Here is a 26270-nt window from a genome sequence, read left to right as displayed (position 1 = left end):
CTTGTTACATGCACCCGCTTCTTTCAGATTCTCCCTCTGCCAACCGGAGGGAAGTCCTTTCGACCCGTGGGACACGCAGACAGTCCTCGCAGACAGTCCTCGCACAGACCTGCGCACACGTTCAGCCCCGGGGCTGAGCCTCACTCCGCAGGAGAGCGCGGAGAAGGGTTTGCGCCGAGGACCGAGTTAAACCCCTAATGACAATTACTGCCGCCCACAAAAGCGGAGAGGACCTTTCGAAGCCTCGAGAGCAAAAGCACACAACAGAACCTCCCGCAGACCTGCAGCTGGCGGGACTCGCGCCCACTTTCCCGCCCCTGGGAGATTTTCACCGACTCGCGAACCACCCTCCGGCCCCCAAAACAGAAACGTCAAGACAAACTACAACATCGGGGTGTTCACAGAAGGGTCCGGGGCCTGAGTGAGGTGGGTCTCGGTAACCACCGCCCGGGTCCCCAGCGGCCTAAGCACCTCGAGCTTCCTGCCGCGCCTGCGCGGTGGCGCCGGCGGATCGGTGGGCGGAGCTACTCGCGGCTCCGCCCCCCCCCCAGCGGCCTGTCAGCGGCCGAGCAAGGCTTTGCCTCACTCGCCTGCAGCGCCGGGCCCGCAGCAGCACGAGAGGTTGTACGAGAGGTTGTGGTGCGGCAGCATGAGTGTGGGATCTGACCCCGTGGTGATCGTGTCCGCCGCGCGGACCGTTATAGGTAAGTGGCCGGCGGCGGATCAGCCACGGGGACCCCAGGACCCCTGGGACACTCTAGGACCCGGCACCTCACGCCTTCTCCGGCCGGCCAGCGGCAGCCTCGCCCTGTTCTCGCCAGGTGAAGCCCACTCCACTTTGTGTGCTCTGATTGGATCCCCGGGTAGAACCACCGTACCGCCCTGCTCTCCCATTGGCTGGCGCTTTCTCTCGAGTCCTCTGACTGGCCAGCGTGGGGAGGAAACCATGTCCGCCCCCTGTGGCCACAGGGGCGGGGTTGTTGGGTGGTCAGGGCAGGGTCGCGGCGGCGAGTGGAGGTTCAGGGAGGATTGCCGTCCGGGGCTCAGCGCTGTAGAGATTTCAAAGCCCCTGGGCACATGGGACTGTCGACCTCTTTTGTTAGGGAAGCGTGGGCCGCGCCCATCTGCCCGCGCTTGGGACATGAACGTGCGGGTTTCCCGCGCGTCCGCGGCCTCCCGGAGCTCCGGCAGCCGTCCGCGCGGTCTCGGCTGCTGAGACGCACACACGCTCCGCTCTGTAGCCGCACGAGCCGCGCCGGGCGACCCCCTCATCGCCCCCGCCTGCCTCTCTGCCCTAGGCTCCTTCAATGGTGCCTTGTCCACCGTCCCCGTCCACGACCTGGGCTCAACCGTCATCAAAGAAGTCCTGAAGCGGGCCGCCGTGGCTCCCGAAGAGGTGTCAGAGGTCATATTTGGACACGTTTTGACAGCAGGTAACTCCTCAGACACCCCCACTGAGGCCAGGTTTATTGGAAGCAACCCATCAACACCCCCTCGCTTCCTCGCTCCCGAAACGTCAGTTTTTTTTTTTAATTTTTTAATGTTTTTATTTATTTCGGAGAGAGAGAGACAGCGTGAGCAGGGGAGGGTCAGAGAGAGAGGGAGTCACAGACTCTGAAACAGGCTCCAGGCTCTGAGCTGGCAGTCAGCACAGAGCCCGACGCGGGCCTCGAACCCACAAACGGTGAGATCATGACCTGAGCCGAAGTCGGACCCTTCACGGACTGAGCCACCCAGGCGCCCCCCGAAACTTCAGTTCTTAACTCCAGAGATTTGCTGTGGGAATTCTTCCTGTCGCCCCTCTGGCGAGCCCCTTCCAGTTTAACACTCCGAGACTTTCATCTGCCCTTCCAGATGAACCTAGGCTAGACCACCGACCCCCACTGCCTTTCCATTCTTGAGACCCAGGGCCAGCCGCACACATCGGAGAGTATGCACGGCCCTCCGTCTTCCCCTGAAACGTACACATTCCCCTGAGATGTACGAATGTGCCAACTCCCCTTTGTGTCTTGCGCCGCGCTCCCTGCCGGGATAGGCACAGGTAAGGCCCTTGCCCCGCGGTAGGCTCCCTTCCAAGCTGGCCACGTGAGCTGCACTTCCTGCTCCTCACGGGGGTGTGTCACTCCGTGGGTGGGGACAGGTGAGTCACCAGCGTGCTCCTGTCTCCCTTCTGGTTCCCACTCAATCTGCAGACCAGCCATCACTGACAATTCCTACTTATTAACAACTACACTCACGCTCACTCGGCAGCATAAATTGTAAATACTGCTGGTGGTAATTGGAAATGCTCACTTACAGCCCACTTTTGTCCTTACCCTGCCTGAGACCTGGCCCATTTTCGTAGTTCCTCTTCCTAATTCTCCTTTCACTAATTGTCCCTGCGGGCCATAAAGTTGGAGCCTACCGCTTTCCCCGGACTCTCCAAGGGCTTTAAAATAGGTGAATAACACTCTCAGACTGGCGGCCCTCAGCCCACATCCTCCTTCCTTCCCAGACCCACGATTCAGACTTAATTCAGTTGCCATAGGGTACTCCATGCTGGTTTCTCTGTTCTCTCTTCCAACATTTCTCCTCTTTAGTATCTCTACATAATTACGATACAAATAATAGCGACGTTTAATGAGGGCCTGCTGAGAGCTGGGCCTTTAAAGCACTGTACTTACTGCTTTCATTGCTTTATTTAATCCTGTCAGTTAAGTCTATTGAATCATATCTCCAATTTGGAAATGAGTAAATGAGATTTTGAGAGGTCAAGTCACTTATCCATGGGCACAGCTGGAAGTGGAGCTAGCATTTGAACCCTCTCATCTGTCCTGCTCCTTAAGCCTAGACACCCTCCACGACCCTATAAAAATATTTAACTGATCACCTGCTGCACGCCAGGCACTATTCCTTCAGCTCAGGATAAGCAGTGTTCATATCAGATAGAAATCCTAATTCTTTTTTTTTTTTAATGTTTTATCTATTTTTGAGAGAGAGAGACAGCATGAGCAGGGGAGGGTCAGAGAGAGAGGGAGACACAGACTATGAAACAGGCTCCAGGCTCTGAGCTGTCAGCACAGAGCCCAACGTGGGGCTCGAACCCACGAACCGTGAGATCATGACTTGAACCAAAGTTGGACACTTAACCGACTGAGCCACCCAGGCGCCCCGCATTCATTTTTACCTTGAAGATGGGCATTATGGATAAACACATAACATCTTGATGAAGGAATTATTTACTTAAATGTGTATGTAATTCATTGTACCTTAAAAAGCAGGAGCTTCAAATAAAATTGTCTTCTTTATTAACTAGCATGTTGAATGAATTTAATTTAGAGGTATTGTGATTGTATCTTTTTAACAGTTTTTCCTGTGTCTGTGTTTAGTATCAAGGCTACCAGTCTAATCCCAGAGAAAGAACACTGTGATGAATATAATCTCTAAATTTTTGTCCATGACCCATTGGTGAGTTTTTTCCAACAGACTCACTGAGCAAAGGTGCTAGGTATGGGACTGTCTGAAATTTGCAATACAGTGACCTTTGTACAAACACTGATCCTTTGGTGATAAGACACTGAGTACTGAGAATACTTGAAACTTTCAACTCCTGTTCCCCTCTCTGCTACTTTATATGTGTGAGATATTTCTTTCTGTTCCCTGTAGGAACAGTTCCCACAGTTGAATTACACAACGATACTCATCAATTCTAATTGTGCACATGTCTTGTTACGTAACCAGCTAACCATGTGTGATGACTATCAAGCAAGGAAAGAAGTACTTCTTATCAGAAATTTTCCTCTTTAAGTAACCCTCTTACTGTGCCAGGTGTCTTGAAGCCATGGTCATGGAAGCACGTAGCCCTAGTTAGAAACATGAATAATGCTCAAGTTCTGCCCTGTTTTTATGAGGGAGTGTGTGCTGGGGCGCCTGGGTGGCTTAGTCGGTTAAGCGGCCGACTCTTGATTGCACCTCAGGTCACGATCTCACGGTTAGATCAAGCCCCCAACTCTGGCTTTGTGCCGACAGTGCGGAGCCTGCTTGGGATTCTCTCTCTCTCTCTCTCTCTCTCTCTCTCTCTCTTTCTGTCTCTCTCTCTCTCTCTCTGCCCCTTCCCTGCCCATACTGCCTCTGTCTCTCTCAAAATAAATAAATAAACTTTTAAGAAATAAGGGAATGTGTGCTTATTCAGACCCTGTTGAAAGATCAAGAGGAATGCTTCCTTCTTAAGGTATTAATAATATCTTTGTGGGGGGCGCCTGGGTGGCTCAGTCAGTTAAGCGTCCGGTTTCAGCTCAGGTCATGATCTCACGGTTCGTGGGTTCGAGCCCCGCGTCAGGCTCTGTGCTGACAGCCAGCTCAGAGCCTGGAGAGCCTATTTCAGATTCTGTGTCTCCCTCTCTCTCTGACCTTCCCCTGCTCATGCTGTCTCTCTCTCAGAAATAAATAAAAGAGCATTAAAAAAATAATAATTTCCTTGTGGGAGAGGAAACATATCCATAAAATCTAGAACAGTGCAAGCTCATTCTTATTCAAGGGCTAGACTGTGGCAAAGGTAAAGTGTACACCGGCCTTTTTCCTGCCTGGCTGGGAGTGCGGCTTGCTTCATCTTGGCTGGGAGGTGACAGGAGAGCAGTGAAACATTTTGTCTTTGTGATTGCTGAGAAGGCTCTGTGTTCCCTCTTCCAGGTTGTGGGCAGAATCCTGTTCGACAGGCCAGTATGGGTGCAGGAATCCCTTTCTCTGTTCCAGCATGGAGCTGCCAAATGGTGTGTGGGTCAGGCCTCAAAGCCGTGTGTCTTGCAGCCCAGTCGATAGGGATAGGAGACTCTCGCATTGTGGTTGCAGGAGGCATGGAAAGCATGAGCAAGGTAAGGCCCCTGAAGGTAACGGCTCTCGCTGACCTCTCGCGAACAAACTCGTATTGCCATAGCAGAGTTACCTGACGCAGAGCAGAGCTGAGGCCAGACAGTAAACAAAGAAAAAATGGATTCAAGCTTGATCCCTACCAGGACGTTAATTATTCTTCCAAGGTGGGTGGGAAATCCAGGTCGTAGGAAAATGCCGGCCGACCAGTGGGGTTGGAACAATTCATTTTTTTGCTAAAATGTTACCAAAGCATAAAAATATGTCCCGAATTAAACCTGTCACATTACTTGGTTGGTATCCTCGGTCTGAAATTTCTTTCTCATCGTCCGGAAAAGTAAAAAACAGACGTTTGCACTCACTGTCCTGCGCTTGACAAGGAGGACCCCAGGGACCAACTTTTGTTGACCGGAGACATAGAATGTTGAAAAGAGGGCCGCTGAGTGGTGCCCTTCTCGAATAGGTTTGCCCGGCAGGATTTCCCCAAGGCCCATCCCTCAAATGGGCATGGGAGTGAAAAGGAAAGAGTATATCGCCTGCTTCCTCCAGGCAGTTCAGGGTCTCACCTGGGGGTCCCCTCGACAGGGCTGATTCAGCGCAGTTATTGTGAGGCCCAGGAGGAGGTAAGTGAAGGTAGAAAACATTTGGAGTGATTGTGAGGGACCATGCTAATCATGCCTGGGTAGTACTTGACAAGGTTTGTAGATTTTATACATATAGTCACAACAGCCCTCAGAGGGTAGATAGTAGCATTCCCAATTTACAGGTCAGCACACTGAGGCCCAGAGCGAGGATTCAGGTGTAGGTTTTCTGACTCTGAGTCTTTCCATTCTATTTTAGCTGCTATTGACTTGGGAGGAGTTAAGAGGACCCACACCCAGAAAGCTCTCCCCCTTAATTAGGCATCCTGATTATTCTCACTATAGGTATTATATCTCGTATCAAAATAAGTAACACATGGTATCACCTATGCCGTTAGATGAGCTCCTCATTTAACAGATAACTAGTAGCCTCTTCGGAAAGACTAAATGTTTTTTTTCTTTTTAATTTTTTAATGTAGTTATTTTTGAGAGAGACAGAGTGAGAGTGGGGAGGGGCAGAGAGAGAGGAAGACACAGAATACGAAGCAGGCTCCAGGCTCTGAGCTGTCAGCACAGAGCCCAGTGTGGGGCTCAAACGCATGCACCGTGAGATCATGACCTGAGGCCGAAGTCAGACACCTAACCGACTGAGCCACCTAGACGCTCCTAGACTAAATGGGGTTTTTAGGGAACTAGGACACAGAATGTATGGATTTGGTGTAAATGGACATAGGGAGGTAGGAGAGTAACAGCTTTGCAGGGGTGGGCAGGATAGAGTAGTGTGCTGCTTCCAGGGGCCTTCAAGCCCTGGGTGGGGAGAAGGATCACAGGATGAACTAGGTGAAGACTGAGGAACCCCTGGATAGTTTTGAGTGGGATCCTAAGGAGAGGACCAGTTACAGCTAATCCTAAATCCATTTGTATTTCTTGTTTCCAGGCTCCCCACTTGGTTCATTTGAGGAAAGGAGTCAAGATTGGGGAAATGCCGCTGGTGGACAGTATCCTCTGTGACGGGCTTACCGACGCATTTCATAGCTACCATATGGGCATTACAGGTAAGGCAGGCGCAGCTGAAAACAGACTAACTGTAAAAAGGTTTAAAAAAGGTCATGCTGTAATCAGCCTTGCAGGCGCGCTCTCCTCTTTAAGGGCAGTGACCGTGCCCTCATCGCTTCGTATCGCTGATGTCAGGGATAGTTCCACTCTGGTGAGCCCAACTGAGGAAATAGCCTGTCTCTCGGCTGTGACTCCCCGATTAGGGCAGGATGTTAGAGACGGGCGGTGCTTCAGAGCTCTGATCAGCCTCCCGCTTCACCATATGAACAGACCAGGGCCGCTGCACTGTGGTTTTGCAGCAGAGGTGGCATCGGAGGTGAGCGGAATCTCCTGGCACCTTACACCGTGTTTTTTGCACCGTGTGACCTGGTTTTCAATAGCTGCCTGCGGTTCAGGCCGGGCATTTGGAGGACGGCCAGAACTGCTGCCGTTAATCATGAGAAAGTGGGAGAAAGAGCAAGACTCTAAGCAGAGGAAACAGTGTGTATAAAGGCAAAGAGGGAGGGGTGTGGAGATGGGAGCAGAGAGAAGCCAAGGCACCTTTGTCACCGCAAGAGAGCGGCAGCGGGGAAGGCTGGAGGGCGTGGCTGGACCGCGGGAGGCTGCGTGCCGGGCCAGGGTCTTGTCACAGTGCCCGGGCCAGACTTTCTCCAAGCGTGATAGTGCAGGTGGCTGCACAACATCACCGGAGGTGGTCGTTAAAAATCCAGCTCCCAAGCCCTGCCTGAGGTGTTCTGGGCTGAATTACGACCTTCCAAAATTCAGGCTACCCCACATCAGGCTCCACAATGAGCATGGAGCCTGCTTATGATTCTCTCTCTCCCTTTCTCTGTGCCCCTCTCCCCTGCTCGTGCTCGCTCTCTCATTCTTTCTTTCTCTCTCTCAAATTAAAATGAAAAAAGACAGAAAGCCAGCTGAGAAAAACTATATTTATGGGCAAGAGAACAGCGTGAATGCTGGGTAACTCCTCAGAAACAGCCGAAGCCACTAGACTAAAGGGCTGAAAGGAAATCGTCAGCCCAGAATTCTGCATCAAGTAAAAATATCCTTCAAGAATTAGAGTGAAATAAAGACCCTTTTTAGGTGAAGAGAAATGAATTTTTTACTGGCACAGCAGAAACGCTGCTCTACCAGAAATGCTAGGGAAATCTTGAAATCAGAGGAAAGTGATACCTGATGGAAGCTCAGCTCTACAGGAAGGAATGAGGCTGAGCACACATTGTAACTATGCAGGTAAATAGAGAGGTTTCTTTGTTTTCCTGTTAATTTTTTTTAAAAAGACATGGCTGTTTACTATTTATTTAAATTTTTATTTATTTCTGAGAGACAGAGTGTGAGCAGGGGAGGAGCAGAGAGGGAGACACAGAATCCGAAGCAGGCTCCAGGCTCTGAGCTGTCAGCACAGAGCCCGACGCGGGGCTCGAACTCACAAATCGAGAGATCATGACCTGAGCCAAAGTCGGACGCTTAACCACCTGAGCCACCCAGGCGTCCCCGAGACGTGGCTGTTTAAAGCAAAAAGTGTAACACTGTATTGTAGGATTTACAGCACGCGTGGTTGTTGTAATTAGAACTAAGGATCAAAGAAGCTAGATGTATCCTGTCACAAGGTTCTTAAATTTTATGTAAGAACTAAAGTATTAACTCTAAATAGACTGATAGGTTAAGGGTACATATTGTAATACCTAGACAGTCACTAAAAACTGTGCAAACAGTTAAGGTCCCAGTGTAGTCCCTTTGTAACTACAGCAGACTTTCTCCTCGAAATTGATCCTAACAAGTTGATCCTAACAATTATATGGAAATGCGAAGGACCTAGAATAGCTCCCAAAACAACTTTGACAAAGCAAAAGGTAGGATGAGTTACGTTATCTGATTTTAACACTTACTATAAAGCTGTGGTAACCATGACAGTATGGTTGTGGCCTAAGGATAGGCAAGTGGGCCGGTGGAATGGAGTTGAGTTGAGAAACTGACCCAGATTTGTGGTGATTTTCAACAAAGATGCCAGCGTAATGAAATGGGGAAAGAAAAACATTTCCAATGAGTGGTGTGGGAACAAGAGTTTCCACAAGCAACTTGGAAAAGATGACCCTCAGCTCCTGTCTCACACTGTAAACAAATATTATTTGAGATGAATCATGAATGTAAAAATAAAAACCAAAGAAGTCAACATAGAATAGCTTATAAACCTGGAGGTAAGACAAGACTCAGAAGGCAATAGTCTTATGAGACAAATTAGATAAAGGAGATTTCAAAAATTAAACTTACCATCATTAAAGGCACTATTAAGAAAATAAGTCACCAATTAGGAGAAAATATTCACAATATATGTAAGGATTCCTATAAAAATAATAAAAAGACAACCCAATCAAAAAATGAGCTAAAGCTCATGGGCACCCAGGTGATTCAATTGGTTAAGCTTCTGACTCTTAATTTTGGCTCAGGTCATGATCTCACGGTGTGTGGATTTGAGCCCCACATGAGGCTCTGCACTGACAGTGCGGAACCCGCTTGGGATTCTCTCTCTCTCTGCCCCTCCCCTGGTCTCCCTCTCTCTCTCAAAATAAAGAAAAGAAAAAGAAAAATGAGCTAAAGATTAGGCACATATTTCACAAAGGAAGATAGATGAATGGCCAATAAGTGCAAAAAGAGTACTCACCATTACTTCAGGAAATGCAAATTAAAACCACAATAAGATGATGCTCTACTCCCACGAGAATGATGAAGATTAAAATGACTGGATAGTGACAAGGTTGTGGAGCAACTAGAACTCACATACGTTGCAGCCATAAAGTGGTACAACTACTTTGGAAAAGATTTGGCAGTTTCTTTACCAAAGACACACGAAAACATTGATCACTAAAAGCTTTGCCCAAGCAAGTTCATAGTGGCTTTATTCATAGGAGCCAAGACCTAGAAATGGTTCGGGTATCCAGCCACAGGAGAATCCATACCAACCACACTCGGCAGTAAGAAGGAACAAACCGCGATAACCTCAACAATAGGGGTAAAGATGACAGACAATGCTGAGAACAGACACTGAGTTGCATTTATGGTGAAAGAAGTCAATATTATTTGCTTCAAGTTGGGGGAGATGGGTAAGAGGCATGTGAGAACTTCCTGGGGTGACAGAAATATTACATATACGGGATATTTGGTTGCATGCATTTGTCAAAACTCATTGAATTCTATACTTGTTGATGCCCAGCCTTGGTTACGGGAGCAACAAGAAAGCAAAGCACGTGCTGCCCGATGGCTTCTGGAAGTTTCTAGTCCACAAGGTCAAAGAGCTTGAGGTGCTGCTCATGTGTAACAAATCTTACTGTACAGAGACTGCTCACAATGTCTCCTCCAAGAGCCTCAGAGCCGCTATGGAGAGAGCCGGCCTGCTGACCACTGGAGTCCTCAGTTCCAATGCCAGGCTGTGCAGCGAAGAAAATGAATGCACAGCTTATGTGCACATCGTATTTGTGTTAATAAAACCATAAGACTACCAAAAAAAAAAACCCATCCATCCATCCAACCATCCATCCAACACAAGGATGGTTGGAGTTAGAAAATCACAAATGGGAAAAGTAGCGGGTTAAATTTGATGAGGAAGAAGATACTTTTTTGCAACCTCAAAATAACTTCCCACAAATTACTGATAAGGTATAAATGGAAAAGTAGTGACTTTATAGTGTAGAGACGTTTTATCCATGTGATGAAAGCTGACAACATCTGAGGTAAACTAATACCACAGGTATCCTGATAAGATTCACTGAGAAGATCACATCCGTGGTATACCTGCTTTTCTACAAAATCTTAATCTAATCTTGAGGAAACATCAAACCTAAATTGGAGACTTTTGATAAAAGAACTGGTCCCTGCTCTTCAAAAAATCAAGGTGAAGAAACAAGAACATAGCGTGAGAAACTCTTAAAATAAAAAGAAACTGGAGAGATTAATGGTGAGACACAGTGCAGGTACCCTGAACTGAACATATACATTTAGCTATGAAGGACATCATTGGGACAGTAGGTGAAACTTCAGTCTGGACCAAGAATTAGATCATCGTATTGTATCAAGGTTAAATTTCCCGATTTTGTGGTTATATAAGAAAATGGCCACTTGGGGGGCACCTGGGTGGCTCAGTTAGGTAAGCGTCCGGCTTCAGCTCAAGTCATGATCTCATGGTCAGTGAGTTCAAGCCCCGCATCGGGCTCTGTGCTGACAGCTCAGAGCCTGGAGCCTCTCTCTCTGCCCCTCCCTGCTCATGCTCACTTTCTTTGTCTCTCAAAAATAAATAAATGTTAAAAAAAAAAAGAAAGAAAATGGCCATTTAGGGGAGATATACAGGGAAATTAAAGTTTAGGGATAAAGGGCATGATTATAAATTGTTCTCAAATGGTTCAGAGAGAATGATACAGTAAATGGGGCAAAAAAATATAAACAGTTGTGAATCTGCGTAAAGGAAATTTCTCAAAGTTTAGAATGATATAGAAGGGAAAAGAGAGAAGGAAGGAAACAAAGAGAATGGCTTCTAAGACTTACTGCAACATTTCCCAGTTCATTGCCAGTGGAGGCAGGACGGCCACACACAACACTGTCTCAGCCCATCAGTGAGCCCGCTCATGCCGGGTGCTCAGTGCTTGTTTACACGTGACAAACTTGAGCTACCAAGAGCCAGTTCTTGAAAACGTTTCTTTTGCTTTATTATTATTTTTTTCTTCCACAGCTGAAAATGTAGCCAAAAAATGGCAAGTGAGTAGAGAAGACCAGGACAGGCTTGCCGTTTTGTCCCAGAACAGGACGGAGAGTGCACAGAAAGCTGGCTATTTTGACAAAGAGATTACGCCAGTTTTTGTTTCTTCTGGAAAAGGTGGGTATCTAGAGCCTAATGGTTTAAACAGCAGCATGCCTATTTATAGGTGAGAGTAATACTCCAGAAAACAATCTTTAGGAATGTTTATGGGGCACCTGGGTGGTTCCGTCGGTTAAGCGTCCGACTTCAGCTCAGGTCATGATCTCATGGTTTGTGGGTTCAAGCCCTGCGTTGGGCTCTGTGCTGACAGCTAGCTCAGATCCTGGAGACTGTTTTGTATTCTGTGTCTCTCTCTGACCCTCTCCTGCTCACACTCTCTCAGAAATAAATAAAAAACATTAAAAAAATGAATAAAAATAAAAAAGGAAGGTTTATAAATTGGGTCTTAGTTATGTCTTTCAGGTTGCAAAAAAAAGATTGATCTTGGTTACATCTTAAAATGGCGGGGTGGGGGGCATGTTTATGGGATATGGAAGGGTTAAGGACATGGGAAGCTGTGTCAGCACTGGACATTCTTGGTCCCAGTGTGTGCACACTGTTCTGTGGATATCGCGGGTTCCATGTGAGAAACTGGAGCATTGGCTCATGGTTATTAGGAGGCAACAGCTGACCATTAGCCCCTACAGGCTACTTCTCCAAAGTGAACATTCGCTATTTCCTGTAGCTTTCTGTATACATTGTGTATGTCGTGAGGGTTGATCTTCTTGGGTCATTTGGCTTTTATCTAACGTGGAGCGCTCCAGTCAAGCAGCTATTACTGGTAACCATTCCGTTCCCTATAACTGACATCACTTCTGTCCAGGCTTTATGAGACTGACTTTGATGCTCCCGGGTCCAGTTGGTTGTAACTGACCAAGTCCTACCCCCCACAGGTTAGCAACCTTTCGCCCACGGAGCGGTCTTCCTCAGAAAGGGCTGTGCATGTGGAAAACACTCCAACTGTCTCATGAGGACAGTGCTTATAAAACATACGGATTTTATTAGTGTGTATTTTCCTTTTGGAATAAAAGTATTTTTGATAAACCTTCCTTCCAAGTACAAGTCTTCAGGCATCATGTCTGAGGACTCCAACACCGACTGCCATCTCTGCTATTAATGTTGGTAATTGCTTTTCCTCGTTCAGATCTTGCAGAAGTGAAAACAGATGAGTTTCCTCGCCATGGGACCAACATTGAAGCTGTATCTAAGTTGAAGCCTTACTTCCTCAAGGATGGAACAGGAACAGTCACCCCGGCTAATGCTTCAGGTTCGATTTGCCAAAGGGCAGCTGCAGGAAAGCCGTCTTCTCTAGGTCCCACCTTCTTCATTCAATTATTTTTTATATACAAATTATCCTGAAACCTTTCATTGCTTTAAGGGAAAATGTGGTTTCTCTGTATTTGATCATTCCTTAGTGTTTACATTTTGGGCTTAACGTATATATGAAAGAATGGATTTGACTTCTTGACATCCTCACTCGACATAGGTGAAAAAGCAAATTAGGGAACCCCAGAATTTGTCTACTACTTCCATGCTTTTCCAAAACCAGGAAGTCCCAGTACCTCCTGCAAAATGAAGACTATTTCTTCCATTTTTTTTCTTACCCTCCCGTCCCAGCCCTTTAATCTTTCCATTTTCCTTGGTTAGAATGTTCTGCGGTCAATATGTCATAGTACCAAACTTACCATTTCCAATTACACTGTAAGATAGGAATTACAGCAAATGACTTTGCCAAGATGTATTAAGAATAATTTTATCACGTCTTTAGGTGTCAGAGAAAGTAGACACAGGTCTATAACTCAGTGAGCCTTTCAAAAATCCAGATGTTTGTATTTTACAGGAATAAATGATGGTGCTGCAGCTGTGGTTCTTATGACGAAGTCAGAGGCCAATAATCGAGGGCTTACACCTTTAGCACAGATAGTTTCCTGGTCACAAGTAGGTGTGGAGCCTTCCATTATGGGGACAGGACCAATTCCGGCAATAAAGCAAGCTGTGAGTCTACTTCTGAGCGTTAGCACCTGTTCTTTGCTTCGTTGGTAGAATGGACCTCTTTGGGACCAGACTAACTCTGTAATTCCCTATTACATTCTGCCTTTTGTAATCCTTGGCTCAGATCCTCTCCACTCCAAAATGCCATCGACGGAGCCTGATTTTGTTTTCCTTTTTATTCTTACCAAATCTCATTTGCTTTGCTTCCCTTCTATGAAATTCCACTAGCCGTACATGAGCTCCTTCCTGCAGCGGTATCTTGTCTCCCTCCCCACTACAAAGAGCAGCCAAGGACATGGGGGTCATATGCCTCTTAGGGGGAACTGATACTCCCCTAGATCATCCCCCCTATATGTAACATTTTACTGCTTTAGAACTTAACTTCAGAATCTTCAAGGGAGGTTTTATCCTTCATGTTTTAGAACTGGTATCACACAGGCAAAAATGTGGGATCACTGGGCTCGGAGTGGGGGTGGGGGAACCACCCAGAAAAGATCCTTCAGTGTCCGTCTATTATTTATCTACAGTGAAGAAAGATTCCACCTGAGTTCTTAGACCTCTGTTCCCTTGACCTTTCCTTTAGGTTGCAAAAGCAGGTTGGTCACTGGAGGATGTGGACGTATTTGAAATCAACGAAGCCTTTGCAGCCCTGTCTGTTGCAATAACTAAAGAACTCGGATTAAACCCAGAGAAGGTAAACCCGAGCAAGCAGCCCTGAGGACAGCTTGCAAGTGAACACAAAGCAATTTTGATTATAGACAGCAAAACTGACATGATTAGTTCCGTAGTATCTCTAGTATTGGCCACAGTTAATGGGGTGCATGCTGGGTAAGCTCCTGCTAGGGCTGGGGAGTTACTCTGTTGCTTCCCAAGGCAAAACCCTGGACTCTTTATTTACTCCTAAAACAGAGCATTTTGACTCTTCTAAACTAGCAAGGTAGTCAGGGTGGATGTCACAGGGGTGTAAGTCAGTTCCTGAACAGTTAAAATGAAAGTGGAATTTGAAAGGATAGTTTACTGGTGTAACGTTAAAAGGGCAAAGATAAATTTAAGATTTTCACCCATGGGGCGCCTGGGTGGTTTCAGTAGGTTAAGTGTCAGCCTCGATTTTAGCTCAGGTCATGGATTCACCATTGTGGGATCAAGCCCCAGGTCAGGCTCCACACCCAGGCTGCTTGGAATTCTCCCTCTTGGCCCCTCCCCACTTCACATTAAAAAAAAATTTTTTTACCTCGTGAACACAGAATAATGGTATATTTTTCCCCCCTTAGGTCAACATTCAAGGAGGGGCAATAGCCTTGGGCCACCCTCTTGGAGCGTCTGGCTGTCGGATTCTTGTTACGCTGTTACACACACTGGAGCGGAAGGGCGGACAGCGCGGTGTGGCCGCCCTGTGCATCGGCGGTGGGATGGGAATAGCAATGTGTGTTCAGAGGGGATGAAGTTGTTTTAATTAATCATGCGGAAACTAAGCTGAAACCTCATCTCGTCTTAAGCTAATAAGGTACTAAGTTAGAATACGTGAAACCAGAGGACCAACATGAGGATGGAAGCCCCTCTCACTCTCTAAGAACCCCAGGCTCCACAGCTCATTTTTATTAATGTGTAACACTCGAGGTACAAGATGATTGCATCTAACATTGTTATAAATAAAAGAAATCAGTCATCAAGGGCTCCCGAGTGAACGGCATCTTCATAACCTCCATGCTTATCATCTTTGCTTTCTGGGTGTAATTTGATAAGATCATCAATTCGAAGAATGGTAATTGCAGCTTCTGTTGCAAATTTCAAACTCTTAACTTTCACTATGGTTGGTTCAAACACTCCTGCTTGCTTGTTGTCTCGAGGCTTACCATTGACCAAATCAAGACCAATCCTGTGATTTAAAAAAAAACAAACAACCCACTATTAACTGATCTCTTACATAATGCACACTGATCCCTCCCCGTGTCTTTAAATCCAGCTTCCCCATTCACGTGTTACTCGTGGGCAATGCTGGGACCTTATGATAGATCCCTAAGACTCCAGTAGTTAATTTTAAGTAACAAAGTAAGTACGGAGTTCTAGAAAAGCTTAGATACTGTGTTCTAAGCATCACTTAGTATGTCAAACAGCTACTGCTTATGAAATATGGATGACCCCAAAATCACCCCCCTCAGCCTCTGTGGGACTGATGTGTAGGTGTAGCGACTGCTGACAGACCCAGTGAGAGGCTGGGAGGCGGAGTTGCTGATTAAAGTACACCAGTGCTGATCACTAGTTCTCCTCTTTCATCGACTGCAAACAAAGCTAAAGTACCACACAGGAGACAGAGGACAACGAACAAGGGAAACGGTATGCTCACCATTTTAGATTTTTGCGTTCTGGGTTAACCTGGGCCTCATTGTGGAAAGCTCTTAACTTGGCAACCAGATCCGTGGAGTCTTGGGCAGCGTTGACGGCCAGCGTGTTAGGAATAACAAGGAGAGACCTTGCGAACTCTGCGATAGCAAGCTGTTCCCGAGACCCCTGAAGAGACAGACAGTGAAGGGTCTTAAAACCCACAGCAGCAGCAGGGATCTCAGAAGAGTATGTGTATGGTTTTGGAGGTTTGGGAGAAAGCACGCGCTACCAGGGGAGGGGCAGAGCAGGCGAGAGGATTCCATGCAGGCTTCGGGCTGTCTGTGCAGAGCCTGAGGCAGAGCTCGTTCCCACAAATGGGGAGACCATGACCTGAGCTCAAATCTAGAATCAGGTGCTCAATGGACTGAGCCACCCAGGCACCCCACCAGGGAAGGCAGAGTAACAAAATGCCAAAGATGGTGACCCATGCCCTTCTTGAAAAGAAAGCAGGCTTCCAGATGTTCTTACCATGCTGGTTGCGTAGTTCTCAAGGTATATGGAAAGGGCTGCCTCCACGGCACCTCCGCCAGGAACCACAGATTTGGACTCCAAAACTCTCTTCACCACACAAAGAGCATCATGTAAAGAGCGCTCCATCTCATCACACATGAAATCATTTGCCCCACGTAAGATAATTGACGCAGACGTACGAGCCTTAGTACTGTTTAAAAAAAAAAAGTGAAATTCTTTTAGAAGGTAAGCTTACATAAAAATCCACTGTAAGCACCTCGATTGGAAATCCTGCTCAGGTGGTTCATCTAGACACGGAAGCAATGTCTGGACCGCGCAGAAGAGATGAAATGGTTACTCCATCTCAATTGACAACGGCCTAAATTGTTCTCTCCCATGCGTATAACTGCTCCTGTCACTGGAAGACCAGAGCAGCAAATCAATGGGAAGGTGATCCACTCACTCACTAATAAAACCTGTACAGCTTCGTAACTTAGAAAGCAGCTCTTACTTTTTGATCAAGATCAGTTCATCATCACAAATTCTCTCTTGTACCACCTCTTCTGCTTGTCCCAACATCGAAGCTTCGAAAGTTTCTTCTCCTTCCAAATTGGCCAGGGTTGACAAGACAGTTGCTATGAAGACAATGACAAAGATCTGTAAACATTATTTTCCCATGAATACTTTCATACGCTATCCCAAATTTGGAAACATTTATGATAAGAGCGATGCATAGACAGACAAGCATCAGACAAACCGCTGTCCTTTTATTCTAACACGGAACCACGCACGGATAGCCTTCTGAGGTCAAGAAATTCAGGAAGTTCAAGAGCTTTTCTAGTAAGATGAAAAATGGCTCTGGGATACGTATTTGTAGCCTAAGGCATTAAAGGAGTAAGAAGTAAAAAAAAAAAAACCCTGTTGTTTTTGAAACTGCTTAGTGAGGACATTCATACATAAAGAGAGACAGTCTCCTATATGGGGATGTGACCCCCCTAGCCTGGAGCCGGCGGAGGACTCACCCCCGGAAGCTTTAGCGATGCGCTTCACGTCTCGTCTTAAAACTCTTCTAACAGCCATAGCGCCTGCCTCCACAAAATACTTCAGACACATGTCGTCGATTCCGCCGGTCGTTAGGATGACGTTGGCGCCAGTGGCCAGGATCTTCTGGATCCGCTCCTTGGTGATATCAGATTCTCTACAGAGATGAAGTGTTTGGAGAAGAACCTGAAGTTACCTTCTGTGTGGTTAATCTACTTCTATTTCCGTTAAGCGCTTTATGTAAAATAACTGCAGATTAAATTACAGCATTCTTTCCCTTCTGTGACCAAAATTTAAATCAATCTACAGAAAAGTCCAACAAGAAATTAAAAATTACCACTTAGTTATTCCCCCCTCCCAATGTGAGTTCCTAACCAAGAATCATGGTCAGAAATGAACAGCATCCCTGCCTTTTAGGATCTAGCAGGAAACACAGTCAACCTTGTTCTGGAAAACTGTTAACTACAATGGAACGCACAGATGAGGAGAGCAAAGTGCAGCCTGTCAGGTGAGGCAAGGAAAGCATGAGGGTCTGGAGTTGAGAGGAAGAGTCCAGAAAAATGACTAGTAGGAACAAGAGTAGGGGCACCTGGGTGGCATGGTTGGTTGTGTGTCTAACTTCAGCTCATGCTACGATCTCATGGTTCATAGGTTTGAGCCCCGCACTGGGCTCTGTGCTGACAGCTCAGATTCTGTGTCTCCCTCTCTCTCTGACCCTGTCCCACTAGACTAGTGTGCTCTCTCTCAAAAATGAAGAAACCTAAAAAAAAATTTATTAAAAAAAAAAAAAAAGAGAGAGACTAGTAAGAACAGAAAATCAAAAACCTTTTGTAGAGCTAGATGCTAAAGAGTCAGGCTGTTTAAAAGTCAGGCTGTTAAATTTAATATTTTTATTTTATTTAAAAAAAAATTTTTTTTAAATATTTTTATTTATTTCTAGGAGAGAGAGAGAGAGACAGCTTGAGCAGGGGAGGGTCAGAGAGAGAGGGAGACACAGACTCTGAAATAGGCTCCAGGCTCTGAGCGGACAGTCAGCACAGAGCCCGATGCGGGGCCCGAACCCACGAACCACGAGATCATGACCTAAGCGAAAGTCGGCCGCTTAACCGACTAAGCCACCCAGGCGCCCCATATTTTTATTTTATTTTTAATAATGAATTTATTTTAGGGAGTATGAACCAATGGGGGAGAGAGGCAGAGGGAAAGAATCTTAAGCAGGCTCCACACTCAGTGTGGCGCCCAACACGGCTCCATCCCATGACCCTGGGATCACGACCTGAGCTGAAATCAAGTGTTTGGATGCTAAACTGACTATGCTACCCAAGCACCCCAATTTCTAAGTAAATTCCACACACAAAGTTGGCTTTAAACTCAGCCCTGAGATCAAGAGTCACATGCTCTACTGACTGAGCCAGGTAGGGACTCTAAGAATTTTAATATTTTCAAATAACAGTATTATCCGTGTTTTCAAAAGGATCCCCCGAGGTCAATGTGGGCCCTGCACTGGAAAGATGGAGGAATGAGGCAAGGAAGCAGTAACTGGAGATACAGCAATAGATCTGATGTAAACAGATGGTCTGAACAGAGAAGTCCCAGTTTATAGCTTGGTGATGCGGAGGTTCGGCCAGGGACTCCTGGATTAAAACAAAAACTAACAGGCTGGGCGCAAGACAAGAAAGCAGAGTTTCATTTTCAAATGATGCGTTTGAAGCCCCTGCATTATTCACGCAAAGCTGCCACGGGGTGGGCAGACACAGACGCAAATCACAAGCACGCTATGGGGAAGGGACACAGATTCTAAAAAATCAACATTACAGATTACATTATAACTATTTCACTCATCAAAGAATTTTAAAAAATAAAACAAAAGATGAACCTCAAAGTAAAGCTCTTCATAAACCGTGACAAGTGCTCTGGGCCAGACGCCGCTGGGCAGGCAGGGGCTGCACGGCTGAGCACACCCTTCAGGCTCTGCCTGTATGTAGGGCTTCTAGTCAGAGTCCTACAAACGTGCCAAAACTGCGCTCTGGCCCAGGAAGAGTGAGCACAGGGATTCCCATCAGAGCGCAACACAGAGGAAGAGAAAAGCTGCTCTGGGAAGGAAGCCCACAGAAGGCTCTGGCCTTGTAAGGGAGGAGAATCACTGCGGCTGCTGTATGGAAAATAGCCTGGGAGGGGACAAGAGAGAAACCCAGATGAGCAGCTTCTCTGCCCCTCAACGGGGCAAGACAAAAAAGAGGTGAATGTGAGATGTGATTTGAAGACAGAAATCAAGTGGCCTCGGTGATAGGTCAGAAGGGAGTAAGGCCTTAGGTAAAAAGAGTTAACCTATTTCCTAGTTTCCTGTCTGAGGGGTCCCTATCACTAAAATGCAGATTTACAGGTATCACCCAAAGTTCAGTTTTGAACATACGGACTTTGAGATGTGTAAAAAGCATTCACAGGAGGCTGGAGCTCAGGGAAGCATATCTGGAAGTCTCCAACATAGAAAGAATATCCTAAGTCACAGAGACGACAAGGAGTTACCCATGGAGAGAGCAGGCCCTGGGGCTGCCCCAAGCACACAAGTACAGGATGGGCAGTGTCACAAAGCTGCCTCCCACCTCTAGTGTCAAGTGAGTTCAAAGTGTCTCCTGAGATTTACCCTAGGGACGACAAGTGACCTTAGTAAATGGTCCTCCACTGGAGAACACACCTGAAAAGGGGTGCCTGGGGGGCTCAGCTGGTTAAGCATCCAACTCTGAATTTCAGCTCATGATCTCACAGTTCCGGAGATCGAGCCCCAACTTGGGCTCTGTGCTGCCAGCAGATTCTACTTTCCCCCGTTAGCACACTCTCCCTCAAAATAAACTTTAAAAAGAAAAAAAGGAGATAAGAAATAAAGTACCAGAAAATAGTTTTTGTATAAAAAACTTGGGACATTCAGCTGTGAAGAGATGAGGGAAGGACAAAGAGTCATTGGGGCAGGACACGTGACCTTTTATTTACAGGGAATAGAGCCACAGGTGACTGCAAGGGGAATCTAGGAAAGACACGAGAACTGGAATTAGTAACTGAAAATGCAGTTTGAGAACCGTTATTCTAGAGGGACTGACTGGCCTCCAGTGGAAGAAAGGACACTTTGTTTATTGGGAAGAAAAAAAAATACACATGCAGATCTAAAAGGCAAAAAGGCCTCACTTGACAAAAACTTTTATTAAGTTTGGTTCAGTTACTGTTTTTTCCTTTTTAACAAACCAACTAAAAAATATATGAATGATATGGGTCCAGTGGAAGGAGGTAGTCAAAATCCAGGGTAGCAGTCTAAGCCTAGCTCCGGGGCGTGGCGGCGCATGCTATACTTGAGGAAGTACATTCCTGCGTATATCTGTAACATTAATCACTCAAAACCGAAATTCTACAAAGTTTCATAGAAATTATATCACCCTGAGAATACCTTAAAACACTAGGTCATGGGGCGCCTGGGTGGCTCAGTCGGTTAAGCATCTGACTTCGGCTCAGGTCATGATTTCACGGTTTGTGGGTTCGAGCCCTGCGTCGGGTTCTGTGCTGACAGCTAGCCTGGAGCCTGCTTTGGTTTCTGTGTCTCCCTCTCTCTCTGACCCTCTCATGCTCACGCTATCTCTCTCTCTCTCAGAAATAAATTATTAAAAAAAAATAAAAAGTAAATTACTTAAAAAAAAAAAACAAAACCCAATTTTTGGGGGCACCTGGGTAGCTCACTCAGTTGAGTGTCCAGCTCTGGCTCAGGTCATGGTCTCACAGTTCATGGAGTTCGAGCCCCCATGTAGGTCTCTATGCTGACAGCTCAGAGCCTGGAGCTCGCTCTGGATTCTGTGTCTCCCTCTGCCCCTCCCTTTCTCAAAAATAAACACTAATTTTTTTAAATCATAACTTTTCTAGTCCTCCAAGACACCCACAATTTAAAAAAATCCAGCTACCAGATCACCATCCTCTGCTACCTGGCAACTGATTGATTACTTGCTATTGTCTAGGAGGCGTTACCACTCTTTAGGGTCCTTTTATACTGGTCTCCTGCTCTAACGAAAATATAATTTACAGATACCTCTCTGTAAGGTCAAAAAACCTGGTATCTGTATCAAAGGTCAAAAAAACTCTCTGAACGTACCTCTGTCGAATCTGGTCCAGTTTTTCAGGGTCTGTAATAACCACCTGTACGCCAAGCTTCATTTTTGTTTTCTGCAGGCTGAAGTCAAGGCAAGCAATCTTTGCATTCACTATTCTCTTGGGCATGCCTACAAGTGAATGCAATGTTAAACCTCTTTACGTGAACTGTAATGAGAGTTACCTGTCAAATACAGGTATTCGTAAAGCATAACAAAAAAATAGCAAGAAACATTAAATTGTGTTCTCTATGAAAATAAAAATTTAGATTTTATGACATTTAAACATAGAAACAAATTTTCATGGCCTTTTCATGTACTTTAACTTGCATTTTCCCTAAGCTCTACGTGCCTACATTATATAAGCGAAACTAGAAAAGTGATACACAATTTCCTTTGTCCTTGGGCATTCCCAAGTGTTAAGTGCAAGTGTGGATAGCTCACCTAAGGAGGTCTGGTATGTACTCCACGGAAAGCAAAGTTTAACCATCAGCACCAAATCCCGAGCCTTACCCTGGGATCCTACCACACAGTTGAGTGCGTAGCCGTTGACGAGCAGACTCTCCGTCTGACTCCTCCCGTGGGCTTTCAGAATATTAACCGAATTGACAGGATAGCGAGGCTGGCCCCTGACGTCTGTGTATTTAACTGCAAGCACAGCATCTACTACCATATTTGCGAAGAAATCCCCATTTCTAAGCCAACAGTTAAGGAGAACAAGAGACATGGAATGGACAATGTGTACAAAGCACACAAAAACCAGGGTAATTCATATACACTTCCTTGTAGCAATTTCATCAAAGAAACAAACATTATGCTGTCAAAATGCTGAAATATGATCTACTGCTACCTGCAATTCCTGTTACCAGTATACACTAGTGACTTTCCCCCTAGAAAAGCAGGAATGGGGCAGGCAATTTCAATACAGTATCACCCAGCACAAAAACTTAACAAGATCTTAGTCTAAACTTTACGGACCCATCCCAAGGATACATTCCGATGATTTTGGAAGACATTGATGTCTTAGCAGCATTGATCAGGCAATCTCTCCCGAGTTCATCCGTGTTAATAATCAGGTTTTCACTGATGTATCGCACAGCTTCCCTGTTCGAAGTGTGTGTGAGGAAAAGTTATAAATTCACTACTGAAACTTTATCACAGTGTCAAAACATCATAGGGACCGACTTTCTGTTCAGCCATTTCATATAGGAGGAGGACACAAATAAATCCTCCCTCTTCAGATCATGGCACGTTTAATCTATCCCATAAGCATAGCCACCAAAATCTATGATTGGGAGAAAATGTGGTAGTCAAATGGGAAAAAAGGATACTAGCCCTATTCTTACTCAAGTATTACTACTAAAATGTGACTTTTCCAAAATAAATTTAGTTTTTAGTAACACTTTAAGAACACAAACTTTTTATAAACCTAACACCAGAAAATGTACAATTTTCCCTGAAGGCAACCAATCTTACTTGCAAGCAAGTCGATAGCCACTAATAACTGACGTGGGATGAATCTTCTGTTTGACTAGTTCATCAGCATTTTTAAGAAGTTCTGCTGCAATAATAACCTGTTGAGAAAAGATTCGTTGCTCTGGTGGGAGTCTGACAACACGTGCTTATTTAAAAACATCATTGCAACAGTGGCCAGCTAGTATTAAATGGTGACCATGATGAATAGCTGGTTACTGGAAACCTGGGAAAAAGAGAACTACACATAGTGTTTTATTCAGATGCAAATGGCCAAAGCAAATAGGAGCCAGAAAACTGCTCTAATAAGCCAGTTCGGCTGCACAACCGCACAACGGCTGAGAAGTGCACGTCCGTTACCTATAAATAGGAAGTGCTCAACAGAGGCCAGTGAGGAGTGTGACGACTCTCATGATGCATACTTGTTCAGATTATTACTTGGTTTATTTTAAAAATCATTCTTCTAGGGGCACCTGGGTGGCTCAGTCAGTTAAGCGTCCAACTTTGGCTCAGGTCATGATCTCATGGTTTTTGAGTTCGAGTCCCACAATGGGGCTCTGTGCTGACAGCCTGCAGCCTGGAGACTGCTTCAGATTCTGCGTGTCCCTGTCTCTGCCGGTCCCTTGCTCACACTGTGTCTCTCTCTCTCTCGAAAATAAAACATTAAAAAAAAAAGTTTAAAAAATCATTCTTCTGAAGATATCACAAAACCAAAAATTCTGTCTGCTTCTTCTGGGAAAACTACAGTCACTTTGTTTTTAAAGTCATAGTAAAGTTATTTAGACAGAAAGTATTCTCATTATTCCAGAAGAGATAGATCCCATTCTATCATGATTTGAAGTTTAATCTAGAAATACAAAGACTTTCCCTACAAACCACACTGGCCTGTTCCTTTAGAGTGAATTACTTGTTCCTTACTAAATAAGTAATAGTGTTTCTACACTACACAGCATACTACATCAGCGTGCTGGATGACCTTTGAGAAATTTATATTGTTACTGATCACATTTATTTTCACACTCCCATTTTGAACTCCTGGGGTTCAAAATAAAAACTTTTTTTTTAAGCCAGTAACATTTCTTCCCCTAGAGAATGAAGAAGTTTTAAGAAGTTCTAAGTTTCAGGTGATGAGAAGATTTTCAATGAAACTATTTTGAACACCTTGTGTATGATATATAAACATTGTTGTGGCTGAATAATAATTTTTGGATAAATACTTTTGAAGACAATAATTAGAGATTCAAAATAAAAAAATTTTTTTAAGCCAGTAACATTTCTTTCCTAGAGAATTAAGAAGTTTTAAGAAGTTCTAAGTTTCAGGTGATGAGAAATTTTTCAATGAAACTATTTTAAACACCCTGTATATGATGTATAAATATTGTTGTGGCTGAAAAACTCAGGAAACTTGTGAAAATCCACATTTATTTTTAAATTATTTTGATAGAGAAAGCCCAAGTGGGATGGGGGGGGAAGGCAGAGAGAGATGGAGAATCCCAAGCAGGCTCCATGCTGCTGGCGCAAAGCCCCACTGGGATCCCAAGAACCATGAGATCAAGAGTCGGATGTGTGACTGAGCCATGGGGGGGTGGGGGTTGGGGCGGGCGGGCACGCACATGCTAAAAATCCACACTTAAGATAAATGGACTCCATCATCTCTTAAGTTTTTTTCCTTTAAATTGTACAAACTAGGAATACTGGTTTTCAAATTCTGTCTACCCCAGAAACAAAGTAAATTTTCTCCCCCTTAAGTATGTAACTTATTTCTGACTCAGAAACAAATGACTTACTTATAGTTTCACTTTGTGAAAGTCCATTTTAGGAGAACTAGTCTCTAGCCATCTACCAGGTAACAAACCACCTACCACAGACGTGGTTCCATCTCCCACTTCTTTGTCTTGCAGATCAGCGAGCTCACAAAGAACTTTAGCTGCAGGATGTTCTACCTCCAAAAGCTTCAGGATAGTGGCACCATCATTAGTAATGGTTACATCCTAATATATGTGCAAGAAAGAGAAAAGACACAATCACTTACAGACACAGGACACAAACCCGCATTACCACCTTTGCTGCACCTTCCAATACCAGCGATATGATAAAAACAGACAATTCACGTAATATTTATGAACCGTTATTTCTCTTTAAAGTAACAAACACGACACTTAAGTATACTTACACCAATATCATCCACCAACATTTTATCCAAGCCAACTGGTCCAAGAGAACTTTTTACAATATTGGCAATAGAAGCTGCTGCCATAACTGTAGAAATAAAAATTTTTTTAAAAAATGCACCGCTCCAAGTGACAACATTTCAGCCTAAAGAAAGAGACACCAACAGCCTCTGGATTTTCCAAAATCTACAAATCTTTCCGAATTACTAACAGCGGTTAGGATCGGCAAGCATCCCTGACTTCAAAAGCGTCCACGCTCTCAACGGCAACCAATGTCTTAATCCGTCTTGTTTGCTAGAACAACCTCCCTTTCTGTATTACTCGCACTAACGTTCAACTGAGATTTCATCAACCAACTTTACCGTAAAAACCTCGGTGATGGGTGGGTTAGGAATCGGATGTGGACATCCGGGCACCTGGCATCCACCGCAGATAATAACCAGCGGGGACAAGGGGGCAAGTCACCTGGACTGTGGCCATTTGCTCATCCGTACAACCAGCGGTTGAAACCAGCGTTTTCTGGCTAACACCCCGAAAACGAGGCCCAAAGGTTGAGATACACGCTCCTTCCGCTCAGAATCGGAACATACGAGGCGCCGGGCACCGGGACCAACGGGCCTCGGGGCGTGGTCGGCACGTTGTCAATGCGGGCGGCGGAGACAGTTCTCCAAAACGTGCCGGGCTCTCCGAAAACCCTCCCCTACGGGAACAGAGGGCGCCGCCACCCCGCCCGACCCCGCCAAGATGAGACCCGGCCCTTTCCCGGGCACAGATAAGGAACGCGCAAGCCCCGCAGCCCCGGCCCGAGGGGGGCGGGCCGGGATGGGGTCGGGGGGCCGCCCCGCCGTGGGCCCGGCCGACGCCGCGTTCGCCCCTACCGTTCTGGGAGCGGATCGCCTCCCCGGTGCTGCGGTCTCCGAATACGGACAAAGGCCCCTCCATCTTGGCGGCGGCGTGCACGTCGAGTTTCAGTCTCACCGCGGGGAACCAGCGTCTGGGTCCCTACGCCCGGCGGCGGCTAGAAGGACGGTGGCGGCTACGGCGTGGAACGGGCCGTGCGAGGCCGCGGAGACTGCTGGGAACACCGCTCCCCTAGCCCGGCCGCGGGGCAGGGCGGGAAGGAAAGGAGGAGAGGGAGGGGAACGAAAAGTGCCAAAGAGCAGGAAATGGGGAGCCAGAGAGGGCGGGTTCGGCGTGTTCGCCCAATTAGAAAGCGACTGAGAGGGGCGCGAACGCAGGAGAATGGAAGTCAGGCTCTCGGACTGGGGGAGGAAGGAGGTGCTCGGCTGAAGATGCTCCCCCCGTCTCCCCCAGCCAGGGGTTGCGCGTGCGCATTTGCACATTCTAGTGCCTTCTAGAAAAAGTGGAC

General features: G+C 46.0%; 2 protein-coding genes and 2 non-coding genes across 4 annotated transcripts; 1 reads left to right on the top strand and 3 right to left on the bottom strand.

The window, feature by feature from the left end:
* Positions 1–570: 570 nt before the first annotated feature.
* On the top strand, positions 571–14933 carry ACAT2 (acetyl-CoA acetyltransferase 2). The gene is made up of 9 exons (XM_039221393.1): positions 571–704; positions 1299–1433; positions 4669–4850; positions 6364–6481; positions 11203–11346; positions 12413–12535; positions 13109–13263; positions 13844–13954; positions 14532–14933. Exons 1-9 carry the CDS (start codon positions 650–652, stop codon positions 14700–14702), a joined length of 1194 nt encoding a protein of 397 aa, XP_039077324.1. The 5' UTR covers positions 571–649; the 3' UTR covers positions 14703–14933.
* TCP1 (t-complex 1) lies at positions 14842–26042 on the bottom strand. The gene is made up of 12 exons (XM_039221392.1): positions 25780–26042; positions 24904–24989; positions 24593–24721; positions 22734–22831; positions 22251–22361; positions 21771–21952; positions 21263–21389; positions 17115–17290; positions 16604–16727; positions 16111–16303; positions 15605–15768; positions 14842–15136 (listed from the first exon to the last, which is right to left on the bottom strand). Exons 1-12 carry the CDS (start codon positions 25841–25843, stop codon positions 14920–14922), a joined length of 1671 nt encoding a protein of 556 aa, XP_039077323.1. The 5' UTR covers positions 25844–26042; the 3' UTR covers positions 14842–14919.
* LOC120223342 lies at positions 16414–16542 on the bottom strand. Its single transcript, XR_005526267.1, has one exon. It is a non-coding gene; the product is annotated as a small nucleolar RNA SNORA20 (small nucleolar RNA).
* LOC120223343 lies at positions 22440–22579 on the bottom strand. Its single transcript, XR_005526268.1, has one exon. It is a non-coding gene; the product is annotated as a small nucleolar RNA SNORA29 (small nucleolar RNA).
* Positions 26043–26270: the final 228 nt, after the last annotated feature.

Source organism: Hyaena hyaena, unplaced genomic scaffold, assembly GCF_003009895.1.
Source record: "Hyaena hyaena isolate Hyena2069 unplaced genomic scaffold, ASM300989v1 scaffold_981, whole genome shotgun sequence".
Lineage (NCBI taxonomy): Eukaryota > Metazoa > Chordata > Mammalia > Carnivora > Hyaenidae > Hyaena > Hyaena hyaena.
The sequence above is the reverse complement of the archived record's forward strand: the minus strand, read 5'-3'. Positions and strand labels throughout refer to the sequence as shown.

What these genes read in the sequence shown, in the direction of transcription:
- TCP1 (XM_039221392.1), bottom strand. Translation starts at nt 25,843, where the DNA reads ATGGAGGGGCCTTTGTCCGTATTCGGAGACCGCAGCACCGGGGAGGCG. An exon ending in GGCGATCCGCTCCCAGAACG is followed by an intron (nt 24,990 to 25,779) that starts GTAGGGGCGAAC and finishes TTATTTCTACAG; the next exon opens with TTATGGCAGCAGCTTCTATT. An exon ending in CTGTGTGGTAGGATCCCAGG is followed by an intron (nt 21,390 to 21,770) that starts GTAAGGCTCGGG and finishes ATTCACTTGTAG; the next exon opens with GCATGCCCAAGAGAATAGTG.
- ACAT2 (XM_039221393.1), top strand. Translation starts at nt 650, where the DNA reads ATGAGTGTGGGATCTGACCCCGTGGTGATCGTGTCCGCCGCGCGGACC. An exon ending in CGCCGCGCGGACCGTTATAG is followed by an intron (nt 705 to 1,298) that starts GTAAGTGGCCGG and finishes TCTCTGCCCTAG; the next exon opens with GCTCCTTCAATGGTGCCTTG. An exon ending in TTCCGGCAATAAAGCAAGCT is followed by an intron (nt 13,264 to 13,843) that starts GTGAGTCTACTT and finishes CCTTTCCTTTAG; the next exon opens with GTTGCAAAAGCAGGTTGGTC.